General features: G+C 48.3%; 1 protein-coding gene across 2 annotated transcripts in view; it reads right to left on the bottom strand.

Moving 5' to 3' along the window:
* GEMIN5 (gem nuclear organelle associated protein 5) overlaps positions 1-20,134 on the bottom strand; it is a 1,331,385-nt gene that overhangs the window by 838,853 nt on the left and 472,398 nt on the right. For both annotated transcript variants that reach the window (XM_069653955.1, XM_069653956.1), the window contains exon 12: positions 1,063-1,199. In XM_069653955.1, coding sequence (XP_069510056.1) covers positions 1,063-1,199 — 137 coding nt within the window. The remainder of the gene's footprint in view (positions 1-1,062; positions 1,200-20,134) is intronic.

Raw genomic sequence — 20,134 nt, 5'->3', positions numbered from 1 at the left:
TGAACTGTGTTTGTGCAGAGTGTCACAACGAGCTAAATAAATCTTTAAAACAGGGTATAAGAATGTCTTCTTTTTGCTTGGCAATTGAGTTCTTCAATAGGAGACCAAAAGTTGGTGGCTCAAATCAAGAGGACCAATTAATAATAAAAATAATGTCTTTCTTATATAGTGCTAAACATCCATGGATCGCTGAAATAACAGAAGACATTATTAACCCACAGAGTGGTACTCAATTTATCAACCTCAGAAGGATGAAAGGCTGAGTTGACCCTGGTGGGTTTCAAACCTGCCAGAGCAGGCTGCACACAGTTATCAGTGGCAAGTGCTTAGCCAGGCGTCCCATATGATGTCATCCAAGCAGTGGGTATGGAATTCCAAAGTGTTGCAGATTACACTGATTAAGGACAATTTCTACATTATGGTCAGCCTGCTGGTAGAGACATCATGGACAAACGCCAATACACTGCCTCACCGCTAGGACTAAGCCTGTGGTGTAAAATCCAGTGCCGCTTGGAGACCTAGTATGAGGAATCAATGAAATGGCAGCTGACTATTCTCTTCTGGAATCTCGAAGAAACACTAAAACCCAGCCTACCTATCTCATTTAAGCAGGCTTTGTGGCATCCCTCTGAAATCAGTCCCTTTGAGCTTCTATGGTCCTGCACGTAGAGTTATGTACCCTCCTTTTCATTTTTTCCAAAGGCTACGGATTTGATAACCTTTCGGGATCAATAAATAATGTTCTCACTCTTTTGCAGTTTAAAGAAGTACTAATGCACACCTTTTACATTGTCAATTTAGATTTAATTGCTAGCTGTCAGCAGTGTTCCCTGTGCGACTGTCAAGTGCTTACAGGATAGTAAGGAGGACCAGATAGTTTTTTATAGCTGCACTTCGGTTCAATCACTAACAGTGATGCAGCCGGAAGGGTTTTCAACAATGAAAGTTTGCATAAAATAATATCAATCAAGCAGCAACATTGGTCTACAAAGGCTTGGATAATTTGCACTTTTCGCACTTCGCATCCCCAAGAGACGCCTTATGTTACACCTCAGGACACACCTTGATAGCATTGGTTTCTTGGATGAGCTTGTTGATGTCAAAGGCCTCTCCGCTTAGTTTCCAGGGGTTGTGCTGGAGGACAAGACCTTCCCCTCCACAGCTATACAAGGTAGCAGATGGTCTATCACCTTCTCCCCCTGCAACAACAGTAGCAATTAGTAAGAAAACAGGGTGTTAGGTTTAATAAAAGCCACACCAGGCGGTACTATTTATATATACTACAACTATTGATGTGCAGAAGTTGGCTCTGCAATATATTATTGTAGGAATAATAGTCTGGACTTAACATGAAGAAAATACATTTAAGAGACAACCACAGCTTATTTCACACAAAAAACAAAGGAACTTAAGTAATATAGGTATTCTTTTCATGTTTGTTTCTTCAGAAAAGGAAATCATCAAAACAGAGAATATGAACTACATATGATTTTCAGTTCTTAGTACTCGGTTCCCCCCTACTTCCCAGTTGGTTGGGGGAAGCCTGAATTTGCAGACACGTCAGTAAAAGCTGACTGAAAAGAAAGGCTGCATGTTTTTGATGGACGAGCAGGATCAACACCCAATGGTGAGGTGTGTTGAAACACCATCAATATATTGGTGAATCTAAAAAATGCCCAAAACATTAAGGTGCCATACACTTCACAGCTCCACTTAAAACAAGTTCACCTGCAGTTTAGAGCCACAAGGAAAAAGCACTATGGGTATTCAAAGTAAATAAAATGCCTACATTCTTGCTACATAGAGCAGCGCTATCCTACACATGGCCTTATCAGCCCAAGACAGACCGCTCTCTAGGGTACAATAACCATGTAGGACGTTCATCCTCATTGGACATCACATCAGTAGGTATAGGATACATCCTGTTGATTCTGAACGTTGGTGCATGGTTTCCATACACCATCAATATTCTGGTAGTTTTTTTCATGCTTTCTTTTAAACCCAACATATAATAAGAGTTGAATAGGCCATTTCAGTTAACAAGCCACGTGTCACGGTGTCACCTAGTAATCATCCTTAATTTTTCTTTCTAGGTCTCAGGATCTCTTCCCCTGCAGAGTTTTGAAACTGAGATTCAATGAGCAGGAGCTGAAACCAGATCCTGGGTGTCAGGCCTCAGCCTGTAGGCAGGAGCTACCGCAGGGCAACCAGTAGCTACCAAATAGGCTACTTTAACATGTTGTCCATTGTGTATGCACCATTATGTTTAAATGAGCATTAGATGGGTTCTAATTCTTCTTTATTAACTTTCTCAAATACTCAAAAGTTACACGTCACATTTACATGTTTGGAAGGCACCAGTTGGCCCGAGAAGCCAAAAAGTAGCTCCCGGCATCTGTTGGTTTCAAGTTAACCAGGTTCTACTATGCCAGGAGCAGGAGATAAAAAGCTCCCAGCTCTCCTCAATGTCAAACCCTGCCCTGGCTCCTTCTCTGCTCCTTTGCCTCTTGGTCTGTAAACTGGTTTGAAGAGGACAGAGTTGTATGGTGTTTCTGATAAGCCCGATTAATAAAGGAATCCGATTGGTGTTTCTCCTATTTCGTCATCTTGTGTTCCGATTGGAACACCACGTTTCTTGGTGGGCCTTCCCAGGTGGATCCTTTTCTTCACTGATGTTTAATAGCAATTTACACAGTTCTATTTGAAAAGACCTAATTTTAAAGGTCTCAGGTGAAAAAGACTGATTTCCAATGATCGATTTTCTTTTCCTCGCACAACCAGCATTTTAATGCATTGTCAAAGGCAGCGTTTCCATATATGTAAATATATATGCATCAATCTGAGGGACCTCAACGCGTGAAGGACCATGGGTACAACGGACGTCACATTAGGGATAGTATTACTGGCACGCCCTGCCGACGTCCCCTTTAGAATTTCGAAAACTAATACGCTGTAGCTTCTACTAGATGTCAGCCTATGCATAGCATGGGATCCAAGCAGATTACACAAGCCTCAGAAATTATATATATATATAATTTCTGAGGCTTGTGGAATCTACTTAGATCCCATGCTATGCATAGGCTGACATCTAGTGGAAGCTACAGCGTATTAGGTTTCGAAATTCTAAAAGGGACGTCGCATATGGGATACATTACTCACCGTAATCGTATTTCTGATGCTTGTATCTGCTTAGATTCACATGCTGTGCATAGGCCGACATCTAGTGGAAGCTGCGGAGTATTACACAGTTTGTTTTTCGAAACTCGAAAATGGGCGTCGACACAGGCGTGCCAGTAATACTATCCCTAGTGTGACGTCCACTGTACCCAAGATCCCTCACGCGTCTGGGATCCTCAGATTGTATTTTTTCTGACATGAGGAAGCATGAGGAGTAGCGTGAGTACAGATAATCCAAGCAGATAGACAGAAAGGTAAGACTACAAGCAATCATGCGCCTTCTCTCGGAGGGGAGGAAGGGTGGGTCGCATGTGAATCTAAGCAGATACAAGCATCAGAAATACGATTACGGTGAGTAATGTATCCCTTCTGAGGCTTGTGGAATCTGCTTAGATCACATGCTGTGCATAGATTAGCGAGCAGTACCCGAAGAAGGAGGTGGGATGTGAGAAGGGTCATGAGCAAACAGGTGTCTTAGAACCGCTTGTCCCACTTGTGTATCTGTCTTGGAATGAGTGTCAATGCAGTAATGCTGAGTAAAAGTGTGAATAGAGCTCCAAGTAGCTGCTTTGCAAATGGTGTCGAGGGGAACATTTGCAATGAAAGCCAGAGTTGCCCCAATGCCTCTAGTAGAATGGGCCCTTGGCGTAAAAGGCAGAGTTTTTTCAGAAAGAGAGTAACACAGCTGTATACAGTTGATAATCCACTTCGAGATCGCGCCCTTAGAGACGCGATCCCCCTCTCTGCCTGTAGCTACGGAGACAAACAGTTGATCTGTTTTCCTTAGCGGTCTGGTTTTATTTACATAGTAGAGGACCGCCCTACGCACATCAAGGGTGTGTAGTTTCACCTCAGCTGAGCTTTGCGGGTTCTGGAAGAAAGCCGGAAGCTCGATGGACTGGTTTACATGGAATTTAGATATAAATTTAGGTGAGAACCTAGGGTGTGTGCGTAAAACCAGTTTGTCTTTGTGGATAGTAAAGAAAGGATACTGCACTGACAGAGCCTGAATTTCACTGACCCTTCTTATAGAGGTAATGGCTACTAAGAAGGCCGTTTTATAAGTCAGGTGTTTGAGACTACTTTTATGCATGGGTTCGAAAGGGGGGCCCATGAGCTTAGCTAGCACCACATTGAGGTCCCATCCTGGCGGTGGGTTCGAAATAGGAGGGTGAAGTCTCTTTACTCCTTCCATGAAGGCTTTAACTACTGGTACTTTCCACCACGATACTTTGTTATGGGATGTGGTGTAAGCCGAGAGGGCTGCCAGGTGTACTTTCAGAGAGTTAAAAACCAAACCTGCGTCCAGCAGGTGGAGCATGTATGTTACAACCTTGGAAGGAGTGCAATCAACTGGATTGATTTGTTTATTCTGGCACCAAATAACAAATCTCTTCCACTTGTCAAAGTAACAGTGCCTTGTGTTTGGTTTCCTGGATTCTTTTAGGATGTCCATACACCTCTGTGGTAAATTGAGATGGCCAAACTCTATGACCTCAGGAGCCATGCTGCCAGGTTCATTGAGTTGGGTTCCTGGTGCACTGTTTGACCTTGTTGCTGGGACAGTAGGTTGTACCAGGCTGGGAGTTTGATGGGCTTGCACACCGCCATCCTGCGTAGGTGTGGAAACCATGGTTGTCTCGCCCACATGGGAGCAACTAGGATGAGCGTCATCGATTCCTTGTTCATCTTGTACACCACCTTCCTGATGAGAGGAGTTGGTGGAAAAGCGTACGCAAACATCCCTGACCAGTTCATCCACAGGGCGTTCCCTTGGGAGTCTGGCTGGGGGAACCTGGATGCAAATCCTGGGCATTGTTTGTTTTCGCTTGTGGCGAATAGGTCTATAGTGGGGAAACCCCACTGAGAGAAGAGATCTTCTACGATATCTCTGTGAAGGACCCATTCGTGTTCTTCTGGGAGGGAGTCTCTGCTTAGGGCATCCGCTAGGGAATTGAGCTCCCCTGGAACATGTTGTGATGACAGGAAGATGTTCCGTCTGAGTGCCCATATCCAGATTTTCTGGGCAAGCTTGGACAGATTTGGCGAACGAGTCCCCCCTTGTTTGTTCAGATAGAACATGGCTGTCGTGCGGTCCGTCCTGACCTGCACCGACAAGTTTAGCAGATGGGGCTCGAAGGCCCGAAGCGCTCGGAATACTGCCAGAAGCTCTAGCAGGTTGATGTGGTTCTTGGCTACTGAGTGAGACCAGAGACCCTGAGCTGTGTGGTGGAGATGGTGAGCTCCCCACCCAGTCAGGCATGCATCTGTAGTCACCACTGCCTGTACTTCGGGATCGTAAAAGGGTTTTCCACTTGCGAGATTCTCTCTTGTCCACCAGTGTAAGCTCTGTACGAGTGTTGGCGAAACGACCACTAGATCGTCCCACTGACCACTTGCCTGAGACCACTGTTTCGCCAACCATTCCTGCATGGGACGCATGCGCAGACGCGCGTGGGGGACCAGGTAAATGCATGACGCCATCATGCCCAGTAACCGCATTGCTTTGCGTACCGTTATTTGTTGACCTGACTGATAATGTGGAATTTGCAGTAGTATATTCCGAATTCTCTCTTCCGAAGCGAAGGTCAACCCTTTTTGAGTATCTAGGATTGCTCCTAGGAACTGTTTTGAGGTGCTTGGCACTAGACTTGTCTTCTTCTCGTTGATAGAGAAGCCTAATTCGTGGAGGAGGTCGATAGTCCTCTGAATGTTTGACCTGCAAATTCCTGGGGTTTCCCCCGTTATGAGCCAGTCGTCCAGATAAGGGTACACTGGGATTGCCTCCCTGCATAGGTGTGCAGCCGCCACCGCCAGTACCTTGGTGAATACCCTTGGTGCTGAAGCTATCCCAAAGGGCAGTACCTTGAATTGGTAGTGGCGACTGTCCACTTTGAAGCGCAAGTATTTTCAGTGCGCTGGGAGCATGGAAATATGAAAATAAGCATCTTTCATATCCAAGGTTGCCATGTAATCCCCCCTTTTTAGGAGGGGGATTACCTCTTGTAGCGTGGTCATACGGAATTTTTGGGGCTTGACATACTTGTTGGCAGGCCGTAAGTCCAATACTGGGCCCATTGTCAAATCTTTCTTTGGCACAAGGAAGTAAGTTGAATAGATACCCTTGTTTACCTGGTGTCCTGGGACGAGTTCTATCGCGTCCTTTTCTAGCAGAATGGCGATCTCCTCGAGAAGGATCTTCTGATGTTCTAAGGAGTGTATTCTTTGTCGTGGAGGGTGGTTCCGGGGACGCTGCAGTAATTCTATACAATATCCTGTGGACACTGTTGACAGCACCCATCTGTCTGAGGTGATCCCTTCCCAAGCCTGGGTGAAGTTGGAAATGCGTCCCCCCTACTGGGGTTGCGTGAGAAGGGACCCTGAACTGAGCGTCACTGCTTTGGTGGAGGCGTGCCACCTCCCTTGTTGGGGCTGCCTCTGCCTCTTCCACGACCTCTCTTGTTACCCCTGCCGTAACTCTGGGTAGACTGCTGGTTGTTGTTCCATTGTGTACCCTGTCCTTGGGCATAGTTGCCTCTTTGTGAATTTTGGCCGCGTGGGCGACGAAAATTACTGTTCCCCCTCTGGTTAGGGGGTTTGTTGGTAAGCTGGCCAAGGGATTTGAGAGTCTCGTACTCGTCCTTGGCATTTTTAAGTGCGTCTTCGACCGCATTCCCAAACAATAGATCGGGTTCCACCGGCTTGTCTATTAATGAAGCCTGGGTTTCTGTTTTGAACCCCGACTGCCGTAACCACGCATGTCTTTTGATAACAGTACCTTCTGCTATCAATCTTCCTGCGTTGTCCGCGGCGTCGAAGGTTGCTTTCAAAATGCAACCAGACACGGCTCTACCCTCTGCGGAAATCCGAGCTAATTGTCCCTTTAACGGTTCAGGAGCAGTGGCTATGAGAGCCGCGACTTCCTCCCACTGATGGCAGTTGTAGCTGGCCAACAGGGTGGTGGAGTTAGCAATCCTTGCTTGATAGGCGGACGTTGAGGCTACCTTCCTGCCGAAACCATATAGTTTTTTGCTCTCCTTGTCGGGAGGAGCTTCTGACGAAGACAAGGGTGTCCCAGCCCTTTTACGAGTGTTGGTGACAACTAGGGAGTCTGGCTTCAGATGTCCTCTTATATAGAGAGGGTCAGACTGTGCCGCCCTGAAAAGTTTTTCAACCCTGGGATTGACTGCTCTGGTGAGGTTTGGGTTCACCAGGGACAGATCTATTCTCCCCTGAATGGATTTAAGGATAGGGATGGTAACAGGCCTCCTTTCTCCCACTAACTCTTCTGCGAAGTCCCTTTCCTCCTGTACACCGTGGGTGTCAATGTGGAAATGTTCTGCTGCGCGAGCAAGAACCTCATTTAGGAGGGGTTGGTTATCGACCGGGGAGTCGGTAACCGGGGCTTCGTTCTCTACCGAGGAATCTACTCTGTATGTTTCCGGGTCATCCTCTTCTTCTTCCTGGTCCTCATCATCCCCATAGTAGCCAGTCCCGGTTTGCTCTTCTATCATACCAAATTCTTGGTCTCCACAAAAGGAAGCCTCTCCTTGATAGTGTGAGTATGGTGTTGCGTAAGGTTGTACCTCGAAGGGTTCAGACCTCATCGGGGTTTCAAACCGGGCCTTCTTACTCAGGGGGATAGGATCAGTAGAGCCTGAGGGTGTGGCCCCTTGTGGGTCATACGAGAGGAAATGTTCTGGATTTTTATCATAAAAATCAGCCAAAGAAGACATTCTTGACATGACCCTATCTATGTCTTCATTGGACCATTTTTTGGAACTGGGAATGACTCTCTCAGCAAGTCTATGGGATTTATCTTGAGTTGCTTTGCTGGTTGTGGACCTATCAGCAGACCTGGGCTTGTCTGTCTGTTTAGGGGGGGTGGAGTGTTTCACCGGTGTGGAAGAATGTACAGGTAGTTTCTTCTGCTGTTTTCCCCCCTCCCCGTGCGTAGAAAAATGTTTTCCCTGTCCCTTAGTGGCTCCGGAGTTTTTCGACGCCTGGCGTCGAGGATCGGGAGAGGTGTCCCTGTCCTTCGAGCGTGGGGCCTTGCTGGCTTTAATTGTGGGCTCTGACTCCTGGAGCGCGGTCTGGGGGTGGAAGTCGTCTTCGTCTTCCGACGATCGAACTTCTGTTAGCCTAGGGAGCGAGGCACTCTTGGCAAGAGTGGATGATTGCCTGGAGTCAAGCGGCGATCTTGATCGAGAGCGCCCAGAGGACACCGAATCGGACCGTTCTGTCTGTGCCTCTTTCCGAGAACTCGACGTCGTCGAGTCTCGGTTGGACTTAGTGTGTTTAGTGTGTGTAGTATGTGAAGCGCTTGTGTCGCCGGGGGTCTTCCCCATAGCCGCCCTGCCGGACGACTTCCGAGGTCGGGGACCTGCGCTCGGCTGTCTTTCGACACCGTAATGCCCTCACCGTCCGAAAGTACGGCGTCGCTGCCATCGCTGAAGGCGCCCTCCGCTGCCATGGCCGCCTGCCTGGCGGGCCCAACGCTTCGTCGAACGGTCCTTAAGTGTTTTAGGTTTAAACCTACTACACGCTCTGCAGTTCGCTTCGGGGTAGTCATTTGGCAAGCAGAGATTGCACGTGGCGTGCCTGTCGACCCAAGGGTATTTGCGATTGCACTTGGGGCAGAATTGAAAAGGGGTACCCTGTCATGATGCCTACCTCCAAAGAGCCAGGTCCGACCCAGCAACCCCAGAGGCAGGCATCAATTCCCCCAGGGAAGTGCCAGCGGGCCCAAGCTGGGGCCCTTTGGACACAGTCCTGGCGCCTCAGGCGCCAGGCTCATAAAGCTAGACATGTGTTCAAGTGTTTTAAGGGGCACTTACCTGATGCAGACCATGCTGCTACATCCAGGCCCTCTTGAGGCCTGAATGGAACTACTTTACCTGTTGAACTACTTTCCCCTGGGTGTGGTCGGGGAAGGATACATACCTGATCGGTGGAAGGATACATACCTGGAACTTCTTCCAAAGCTATTTAAACCACGCCCAATCAGCAACTCACGCTTTGCGTTGTTCTGCTTCTCGCAACTGGACGCTCACCGTGTCAGCTCCTGCATCTGGACTTCAGCCACGCCTGTCAGCATCCTGGGTCACCTGCTAAGAGAGAATTGGTGAGAAAGAAGACCTTACCTGCTAAAGCTGCATCACGGAGACTTCACACCGACGATCCTGAAAGGGAAGACATCATTTTAAAAGCATTTCGCTTCGATCGCTGCAGCGCCGCATTTCACTCACCTTTCCTGGGCACCTCCATCTTCAGCAGTAATCATCCGGATCCGCAGCCACTTCCCAGAGCCTAGAGAGAAAAAGACAAGAACACAAGGTGAGAGAAGGAAGGGAATAGGAAAAGCTCAGTTTCCTTCTAAGACTTACCTATTGGGTCATTCCCATTTCATTTCGGGTCCTGCCGCTTCCTGGCATTCGGGACCCCGGCCCCTATGGGGAAAAAAGACAAAGACATTGAATGAGCGAATGCAAAGACATTACCCGAACGCTCATCCAGAACTTACCTGTCATTTACTGGAACTGCACGTTTCACTTTGGGTCGGCGCCATATCTCCGGCATTCCGAACCCCGGCCCCTAAGGGGAAAAAGACAAAAGCGTTAGCGCTTGCTGCAATGAGACAATGAACATTATTATTAAGCTTGAACTTTTGAACTTGCTACAGAACTCTTACCTGAATAGTCAAGCTTATTTGAACTCCCATTAAACCTCAATCCAGTGACGTAACTGGGTTTCAACGCGCCCCTGCATCAGAAGCAGGATGGAGAACTCGTCCTTCCAAACCCTAAGGTGAGACTTCACGGGGAATCGAGGAAGGGTATCGTGGAGGGTTGGAAGGGAGTGGGAGGCTTGAGCAGTATTCCGTCAGTAGGTAATACTCCCTTTTCACGCACAGAACATATTCCTGCGAGCCAGTGAGTCCATCTTCAGAGTCCTGCGCTTCACCATAGAAGAAGCATCAGCACTCGAAGCCAGACCTGCGCCCCCGTGGGAATCAGGTGAGCGTGACATACCCTCCATACGCACCTTGAGGCAGCGGGCTGTTAAGTGTAGGAAATGTATAAGGTGTACCTATATACCAAGAGTGTAGAGTATGTACCACCCCCCATTCTCCCCACTTGCAGGGCCGAGGCCAGCGGCCTTCCGAGGCCCAAATCCGTTGTGCAGCAGCCGACGGTCGATTTCTTCTCCAGCCGGCGTCGAGTGTCAAAGTTCGACGTTGGGGTGGGGAAGGATGTCAATAGATTATTATTTTAAATTTAAGCAAAAGTATGGCTAAGGCCAGGGGACTCCGCAAAATGCTTCCGACCAGTATGGCGGAAAAAAACAATCTGAGGATCCTAGACGCGTGAGGGATCTTGGGTACAGTGGACGTCACACTAGGGATAGTATTACTGGCACGCCCTGTGTCGACGCCCATTTTCGAGTTTCGAAAAACAAACTAATACTCCGCAGCTTCCACTAGATGTCGGCCTATGCACAGCATGTGATCTAAGCAGATTCCACAAGCCTCAGATATATATATGGGATACATTACTCACCGTAATCGTATTTCTGATGCTTGTATCTGCTTAGATCACATGCTGTGCATAGGCCGACATCTAGTGGAAGCTGCGGAGTATTACAGTTTGTTTTTCGAAGTCGAAAAATGGGCGTCGACACAGGGCGTGCCAGTAATACTATCCCTAGTGTGACGTCCACTGTACCCATGATCCCTCATGCGTCTAGGATCCCCAGATTGTGTTTTTCCTGACATGAGGTAGCATGAGGAGTAGCGTGAGTACAGATAGTCCAAGCAGATAGACAGAAAGGTAAGACTACAAGCAACCATGCGCCTTCTCTCGGAGGGGAGGAAGGGTGGGTCGCATGTGAATCTAAGCAGATACAAGCATCAGAAATACGATTACGGTGAGTAATGTATCCCTTCTGAGGCTTGTGGAATCTGCTTAGATCACATGCTGTGCATAGATTAGCGAGCAGTACCAGAAGAAGGAGGTGGGATGTGAGAAGGGTCATGAGCAAACAGGTGTCTTAGAACCGCTTGTCCCACTTGTGTATCTGTCTTGGAATGAGTGTCAATGCAGTAATGCTGAGTAAAAGTGTGAATAGAGCTCCAAGTGGCTGCTTTGCAAATGGTGTCGAGGGGAACATTTGCAATGAAAGCCAGAGTGGCCCCAATGCCTCTAGTAGAGTGGGCCCTTGGCGTAAAAGGCAGAGTCTTTCCAGAAAGAGAGTAACACAGCTGTATACAGTTGATAATCCACTTTGAGATAGCGCCCTTAGAGACGCGATCCCCCTCTCTGCCTGTAGCTACGGAGACAAACAGTTGATCTGTTTTCCTTAGCGGTCTGGTTTTATTCACATAGTATAAGACCGCCCTACGCACATCTAGGGTGTGTAGTTTCACCTCAGCTGAGCTTTGTGGGTTTTGGAAGAAAGCCGGAAGCTCGATGGACTGGTTTACATGGAACTTGGATATGAATTTTGGTGAGAACCTAGGGTGTGTGCGTAAAACCAGTTTGTCCTTGTGGATAGTAAAGAAAGGATCTTGCACTGACAGAGCCTGAATTTCACTGACCCTTCTTATGGAGGTAATGGCTACTAAGAAGGCCGTTTTATAAGTCAGGTGTTTGAGACTACTTTTATGCATGGGCTCGAAGGGGGGTCCCATGAGCTTAGATAGCACCACGTTGAGGTCCCATCCTGGCGGTGGGTTCGAAATAGGAGGGTGAAGTCTCTTTACTCCTTCCATGAAGGCTTTAACCACTGGTACTTTCCACCACGAGACCTTGTTATGGGATGTGGTGTAAGCCGAGAGGGCTGCCAGGTGTACCTTCAGAGAGTTAAAAACCAACCCTGCATCCAGCAGGTGGAGCATGTATGTTACAACGTTGGAAGGAGTGCAATCAACTGGGTTGATTTGTTTATTCTGGCACCAGATAACGAATCTTTTCCACTTGTCAAAGTAACAGTGCCTTGTATTTGGTTTCCTGGACTCCTTCAGAATGTCCATACACCTCTGTGGTAATTTGAGATGTCCAAACTCTATGACTTCAGGAGCCATGCTGCTAGGTTCATAGAGTTGGGTTCCTGATGCACTGTTTGACCTTGTTGCTGGGATAGAAGGTTGTACCAGGCTGGGAGTCTGATGGGCTCGCACACCGCCATCCTGCGTAGGTGTGGAAACCATGGTTGTCTGGCCCACATGGGAGCAACTAGGATGAGCGTCATCGATTCCTTGTTCATCTTGTACACCACCTTCCTGATCAGAGGAGTTGGTGGAAAAGCGTACGCAAACATCCCTGACCAGTTCATCCACAGGGCATTCCCCTGGGAGTCCGGTTGGGGGAACCTGGATGCGAATCCTGGACATTGTTTGTTTTCGCTTGTGGCGAATAGGTCTATAGTGGGGAAACCCCACTGAGAGAAGAGATCTTCTACTACGTCTCTGTGAAGGACCCATTCGTGTTCTTCTGGGAGGGATTCTCTGCTTAGAGCATCCGCTAGGGAATTGAGCTCCCCTGGAACATGTTGCGATGACAGGAAGATGTTCCGTCTGAGTGCCCATATCCATATTTTCTGGGCAAGCTTGGACAGATTTGGCGAACGAGTCCCTCCTTGTTTGTTCAGATAGAACATGGCTGTCGTGCTGTCCGTCCTGATCTGCACCGACAAGTTCAGTAGATGGGGCTCGAACGCCTGCAGCGCTCGGAATACTGCCAGAAGCTCTAGCAGATTGATGTGGTTCTTGGCTACTGAGTGAGACCAGAGACCCCGAGCTGTGTGGTGGAGATGGTGAGCTCCCCACCCAGTCAGGCATGCATCTGTAGTCACCACTGCCTGTACTTCGGGATCGTAAAAGGGTTTCCCCTTTGCGAGATTCTCTCTTGTCCACCAGTGTAGGTTCTTTACGAGTGTTGGCGAAACGACCACTAGATCGTCCCACTGACCACTTGCCTGAGACCACTGTTTCGCTAACCATTCCTGCATGGGACGCATGCGCAGACGCGCGTGTTGGACCAGGTAAATGCATGACGCCATCATGCCCAATAACCGCATAGCTTTGCGTACTGTTATCTGTTGACCTGACTGATAATGCGGAATTTGCAGAAGTATATTCCGAATTCTTTCTTCCGAAGGGAAGGTCAATCCTTTCTGAGTATCTAGGATAGCTCCTAGAAACTGTTTTGAGGTGCTTGGCACCAGACTTGACTTTTTCTCGTTGATGGAGAAGCCTAATTCGTGGAGGAGGTCGATAGTCCTCTGAATGTTTGACCTGCAGATTCCTGGGGTTTCCCCCGTTATGAGCCAGTCGTCCAGATAAGGGTACACTGGGATTGCCTCCCTGCGTAGGTGTGCAGCTGCCACCGCCAGTACCTTGGTGAATACCCTTGGTGCTGAAGCTATCCCGAAGGGCAGTACCTTGAATTGGTAGTGGCGACTGTCCACCTTGAAGAGCAAGTATTTTCTGTGCGCCGGGAGCATGGAAATATGAAAATAGGCATCTTTCATATCCAAGGTTGCCATGTAATCCCCCTTTTTTAGGAGTGGGATTACCTCTTGTAGCGTGGTCATACGGAATTTTTGGGGCTTGACATACTTGTTGGCAGGCCGTAAGTCCAAAACTGGGCGCATTGTTAAATCTTTCTTTGGCACAAGGAAGTAAGTTGAATAGATACCCTTGTTTACCTGGTGTCCCGGGACGAGTTCTATCGCGTCCTTTTCTAGCAGAATGGCGATCTCCTCGAGGAGGATCTCCTGATGTTGCAAAGAGTGGACTTTTTGTCTTGGAGGATGGTTTAGGGGACGTTGCAGTAGTTCTATACAGTACCCATTGGATACCGTTGACAGCACCCATCTGTCGGATGTTATCCCTTCCCATGCCTGGGTGAAGCTGGATATTCGTCCCCCTACTGGGGTTGCATGGGAAGGGACCCTGAACTGAGCGTCACTGCTTTGGTGGAGGCGTGCCTCCTCCTCTACTGGGGCTGCCTCTGCCTCTACCACGTCCTCTTTTACTAGCCCTACCATACCCCTGGGTAGACTGTTGTGAGTTGGTGTTCCACTGTGTACCCTGGGAGTAGCTATTTCCTCTATTGGAATTGTGGCCGCGGGGGCGACGAAAATTGCCGTTCCCTCTTTGGTTAGGTGGTTTGGTAGTTAACTGGCCAAGGGATTTGAGGGTGTCGAATTCTTCCTTAGCGTTTTTTAGAGCGTCCTCGACTGCCTTCCCAAACAGGAGATCACTTTCTACTGGTTTGTCTAAGAGTGCAGCTTGTGTTTCTGCTTTGAATCCCGACTGCCTCAACCAAGCATGTCTTTTGATGACAGTCCCCTCTGCTATAAGTCTACCCGCATTGTCTGCGGCGTCCAGAGTTGCTTTTAAAGTGCAGCCTGAGACGTTTCTTCCTTCTGCACAAATGCGAGCTAGCTGGCTCTTAAGGGGTTCGGGAGCAGAATCTATTAGTGCTGCCACTTCTTCCCACTGATGACAGTTGTAGCTAGCCAACAGTGTGGTGGAATTCGCGATTCTGGCTTGGTAGGCTGCCGTGGAAGCTACTTTTCTGCCAAAACCATAAAGTTTTTTACTTTCCTTGTCGGGGGGAGCCTCAGAGGAAGATAATGGTGTCCCAGCTCTTTTGCGGGTGTTGGTTACTACTAGAGAGTCTGGCTTAAGTTGACCTCTAATATATAGGGGGTCCGACTGGGCTGCTTTAAACAGCTTCTCCACCCTCGGGTTCACAGGTCTTGTCAGGTTTGGGTTGACAAGGGATGGTGCTATTCTGCGTTGAATAGATTTCAGGATGGGAATGGTCTGGGCTACTGGCTTCCTTTCCCCTATTAGTTCCTCCGCAAAGTCCCTTTCTTCCTCGACACCTTGTGTGTCTATGTGGAAGTGGTTAGCTGCCCGAAAGAGCAGTTCATTCAGGAGGGGCTGATTATCTATTGGGGAATCAGACACTGGGGCTTCCCTTTCGACTGGTGAGTCAATTCGGAAAATATCTGGGCTATTTTCTGGCTCATCCTCGTCTTCGTCTTCCCCGTAATAATCTGATCCTGCGAGATCTTCTGGCATGTCAATTTCCTGACCCTCTATAAGGGAAGAGTTGCCTTGGTCTGTAGGGAAGAGGTAAGAAAAGGGCTGGGCCTCGATGGGGTCTAAAGGCCTTAATGGTGTCTCGACCCGGGGTCTTTTATTTGGAGGGATAGGGTCCCTTGACCCTGAGGGGGAATCTTCCTGAGGGTTTAAAGCTAGGAGTTGTTCAGGGTGTCTTTCGAAGAAATTCGCCAAGGAAGACATCCTTGACATTACTCTGTCAATGTCGTCGCATGACCAGAGTTTGGAGCTTGGGGTGACCTTGCTGGGACTTTCTATGGACTGGCCCTGAGAAGACTTGGATGGGGAAGTCAGTTCTTTTGTTGTGGGTTGTTTCCTTTGCTGTTTACCCCCTTCCCCGTGGGTGGAAGTGTGTTTACCCTTTCCCTTATCTTTCGACGCCTGGCGTCGAGGATCGGAGGTGGAATCCCTGTCTTTCGAAGTAGCCTTCGAAACTGGGCCCTCTTTACTCCCAAGTGATGTACCCTTTTCTTGGGGTGCAGGCTGGGGATGGAAGTCGTGTTCGTCTCCGGACGATTGATCTTCCGTGATGTTAATGGTCGAGGCACTATGTGCAAGTGTGGAGGCTTGCCCGACGTCGTGCGGCGACCTCGACCGGGACCGCCCAGAGGACGTTCTTTCGGACCGCTCCTTCTGTGCCTCTTTCCGAGGTTTCGACGACGTCGAATCTCGGGTGGATTTTTTGTGTTTAGCGTGTGTATGTGTAACGCTTTTGTCGCCGGGGGACTTCCCCATAGTCGCCGGGACGGACGACCTTCCGAGGCCGGGGACGTGCGTTCGGCTGTCTTTCGACGCCTTGGTGCCCTCGCCGTCCGAAAGTTCGGCGTCGCTGCCGTCGCTGAAGGTACCCTCCGCCTCCATAGCTGCTAGCTTGGCGTGGTGGGCCCAACGCTTGGTGGAGCGGTCCTTGAGAGTTTTGGCCTTAAACCTACTACAGGCCCTGCAACCCGCTTCGGGGTGGTCTCTGGGTCGGCAAAGATTGCACGTAGCGTGCTTATCTACCCAAGGGTATTTTTTGTTACACTTGGGGCAAAACTGAAAGGGCGTACCCTCCATACGCGCCTGTGGGCAGCGGGCAAGTGTGTGTAGGTAATAAGGTGTCTATATATATATATATATATATATCTATATAGCCGAGTGTGGAAGTGTACCACCCCCCACTCTCCCTACTTGTAGGGCCGAGGCCAGCGGCCCAGGCCCGAGCCGAGGCGGAAGCCTCAAGGCCCAATCAGTCGGTATTCGACGTTGATCTCCTCCCCGGTTCGGCGTCGAGATGTTGATCGACGAAGGTTGACAAAACGGGGCAAATTATAATTATTTTTAGTGAAAATATGGCAAAGCCAGGGAACTCCGATGAAGTGCTTCCGACCAGAATGGCGGAAAAAAACAATCTGGGGATCCTAGACGCGTGAGGGATCATGGGTACAGTGGACGTCACACTAGGGATAGTATTACTGGCACGCCCTGTGTCGACGCCCATTTTTCGACTTCGAAAAACAAACTGTAATACTCCGCAGCTTCCACTAGATGTCGGCCTATGCACAGCATGTGATCTAAGCAGATTCCACAAGCCTCAAAAAAAAAAAAAAAAAAAAAAAAAAAAAATATATATATATATATATATATATATATATATATAGTGAAAATACTTTGTTAAAGGGACGTTATGGTTAAGTTGCACTACTCACACCCTATCACCTTTACTGACACAATTATGACAATGGAACCTTATGGTTAAAGTGTCCTACTAAAAACCTATGCAATTCACTGTGGAAAAAATGTTCTTAAAAGGACGTTATGGTGCAGTTGCCCTAACAAACACCTTGTCACAAGTCTCTCCCCTTCTCACCTGCTTATGTTGTTTGCTTGCGACCTTGTGGGATGTCTTCTTTCTGACAGTCCGGGATTTGTACAAACCCGAACGCTGGTCTTCGGATTCCAGCGTGAGGTTCGCTATCCACCTTCCGGGAGCGTTCAGAAGTCCAGGGTGGATACCAGGAAGGAATGTTGTTTGCACTCGGAGGCACGGAACGTCGTGACCCGAGTGCAGAAGAAATCCAGGAAGATCAGAGGCAGACACGATCCGCCCCTGGGCACATCCACAAAGTAGTATTTTGTGCAATGTATGCAGTGTTACTATGAAAGTGCACCCTTACAGACGTCCTACACTCTCCCTTCCACAAGTACCTATGTGTGTGAAAGATGTAAGTGTTAGGGAGAATTCTCTGTTAAGGCTAATTTCCCAAACCTAGTGAGTCCCCCAGCAGCTTTGCTGGATTTTTGGGGTTTATTTTTTTCTCCTGCTAAGAGCGAGACTTTTTCTCCCACTCTTAGACATGATTTGAGATATCCTTTGACTTTGTAATGTGTTTTATGGGCTATGGGGTCTTTTACTCCATAGGGTTTCATGTATTTTTGGTAAGTGTGTTACACAGCACCCTCAGTGCAGTAACACAGGGGTGTCATAGTGACCCCCAAACATAGACTCCATACCCTGGGACTGTCTACTGTCTCCCAGGGCATGTAAAGTCACCATTGACTTTACTAGTCTTACATTGTGAACAGAACCAGTACAAACCATCATATTGTGGAAGTACTGGTAGGGGTAATTAGATTGCCCCTGGGTCTGTTTTTCGAGGGGGCACTGTGCAGTCCCCCCTAGTCGAGTTTCTGGCTGGTGGCAGTAGTTACCACGCAAAGTATTCCACTTCTTTGGTGCAATGTTCAAGATACTGCCGGGTTATTTATTTAATATTTATTCCCCGGTTGGGTCTTTTTGCCAGGACTCAATTTTAAAATGGCGTTTGTGTTCGCTTCTAACTCCAACTCAAGTCGAGCCCTTTGTTCCACTTTTTGGCGGGCTTCTGCACAGAAGCCTCCAAAAGTGGTGCCACTCTGTCTGGGTCTACAGGATGTTTGGAAGGGGGGTTTATGCACCCTGGACTGAGTTGCCTAGGCAACTTAAGTCGCAACCCTTGTATGATTGGCCCAGTGGTGAGCCGCCCGGCTCACCAGTTAGCATGTTTGAGTGACAGCTAGGACTGATGAATCAGGGTTTTCTGCATAAAAGCAGGGCTTTGGCGACTGGAACTTCAGAAGGCGCCACAGGACCAAAGAATCCGAAGAGGGAGAAGCTGAGCCGACCTGCAACAACGACACCACCGGTGGAGCCCTGCTGAACCGTCTCACCACTTCCCAACGACAGAGAAGATCTTCATCCCGGAGAGTTTTCTTCCTCTTCACTGGTGGGGATAACCAGTTCGCCCTCTTTTTTGCCTTCCTGGATCATCCTGTGGTCGAATCGCCCGTGCCAAGCACCCCGGCGGCCGGATAGCCATGCTTCACCACTACCGCAAATAAAAGGTTTATAGTGATAAAATCGAGAAATAAAATCTCGAAAAAAAGGTCGAAAAAAAAAGTTGCATTTTTTGTTATGCCGTTTTTTATTCGAAATGGGGGGATCCCCCCCCCTCTTTTTTTTACCCATTTTTTTAACCCCGGACCCCAAAATAAATATATAATTAAAAAGAGTAATTCGACTTTTTGTTTTTTTTCTAGATTTTTTTTCCCGACCTTATTGTCATTCGAGAATTTTTTTTCGCGATTTTGACCGACCACCGCGAATAAAAGGTAGTACCTTTTAACCGGGAAACTCCACGGCTGGTTTCTTCCCTGGCAGTGCAACGACCTCCAGCTTTCCTCCACGTCGAGATCTTCTCTTCCCCTGGACGAAGCACTGACTTGCACCCGCTGCCAGGAACAACTGCCCCCGCTGGAGCTTTCTCACCATTTCAGGTACTGTGTCCCGCCTGGTCTCCCTTGCAACAGACTGATCAAGGTGTCCCATAAATCCTTGACTCTCTATCCTGGGGTGACTTGGAACCTGCTAACTAACTTTTCCTGAACTGATCCAACCCTTTTTGAACTATCTGCAAAGACCTTTTAAAGTACTATTCAACTGTGTGATCTTGGACACATTCCGCCTTGCTCTCTCCAAGAGTGGGCCTGGCCTATGAACTTTCTTGCTCTAACAGTCGACACTGCCTTTTTCTGTGGTTCCTTTAAAAAGTGTTGGTATTTTGCTGTCCTAATTCTACCTTTTCCCTCCCTTTTTAACTAACTTATTGGAATGCCATCTTAGGTTAAGCGCTCACCTCCGTCTGCAAATAAGTGGTGTTTTAACTAAGACTTGTTCAATAAGTAATCAGGGATGTATATATATTGATAGTGACTGTGTTTGAACTTGCTTGCCATATTAGTGTTAGTGTATTTTACAAGTGTGTTTTTAAATAAATAATTCTCTACTTTTATACCCAAGCTCTGGTCAGTGTTTGCTTGCGCTACTGTATCTCGGTACCGATTTTGTATACTCTATATACTGTCTAACTCTTCTTGAGAGAGGTCTGGCTGCTCAGCCACAGCTACCAGGCAAATCTGGGTCGACAGACTGCTAACAATTGGGTTTACTGCCAACACCTGTAGTCCTAAGCCTTTTGCAGTGGTCCCTAAGGGAACTGCACAGGTTTCTGCCTAACAGTAGGCCCGCTTTTGCACGTGCTCCACGGCAGCCCTATAAAAAGGGCACACCCCACAGCAGCGCTACACTCCGTGATTGGCTTCCCAGAGCACAGTAGCAGTGCACATTGCTTTCTGCAGAAATTCCTCCGTAACCAATTCTGCGCATCGCAATTACCTTTACAACTAATGGCCACCATGGCTGCTGGTACTGGCTCTGACTCAGCAGCACCCACACCCTCACCACCACCACCTCTTTATGAAGGGCATGGACAAGGGAACATGCGTGATAATGCACATGGAGAA

The sequence above is a fragment of the Ambystoma mexicanum genome, chromosome 3q (assembly GCF_040938575.1).
Source record: "Ambystoma mexicanum isolate Mex_15411 chromosome 3q, UKY_AmexF1_1, whole genome shotgun sequence".
NCBI lineage: Eukaryota > Metazoa > Chordata > Amphibia > Caudata > Ambystomatidae > Ambystoma > Ambystoma mexicanum.
Note: the sequence above shows the minus strand (reverse complement) of the source record. Positions and strands in the feature narration are given on the sequence as shown.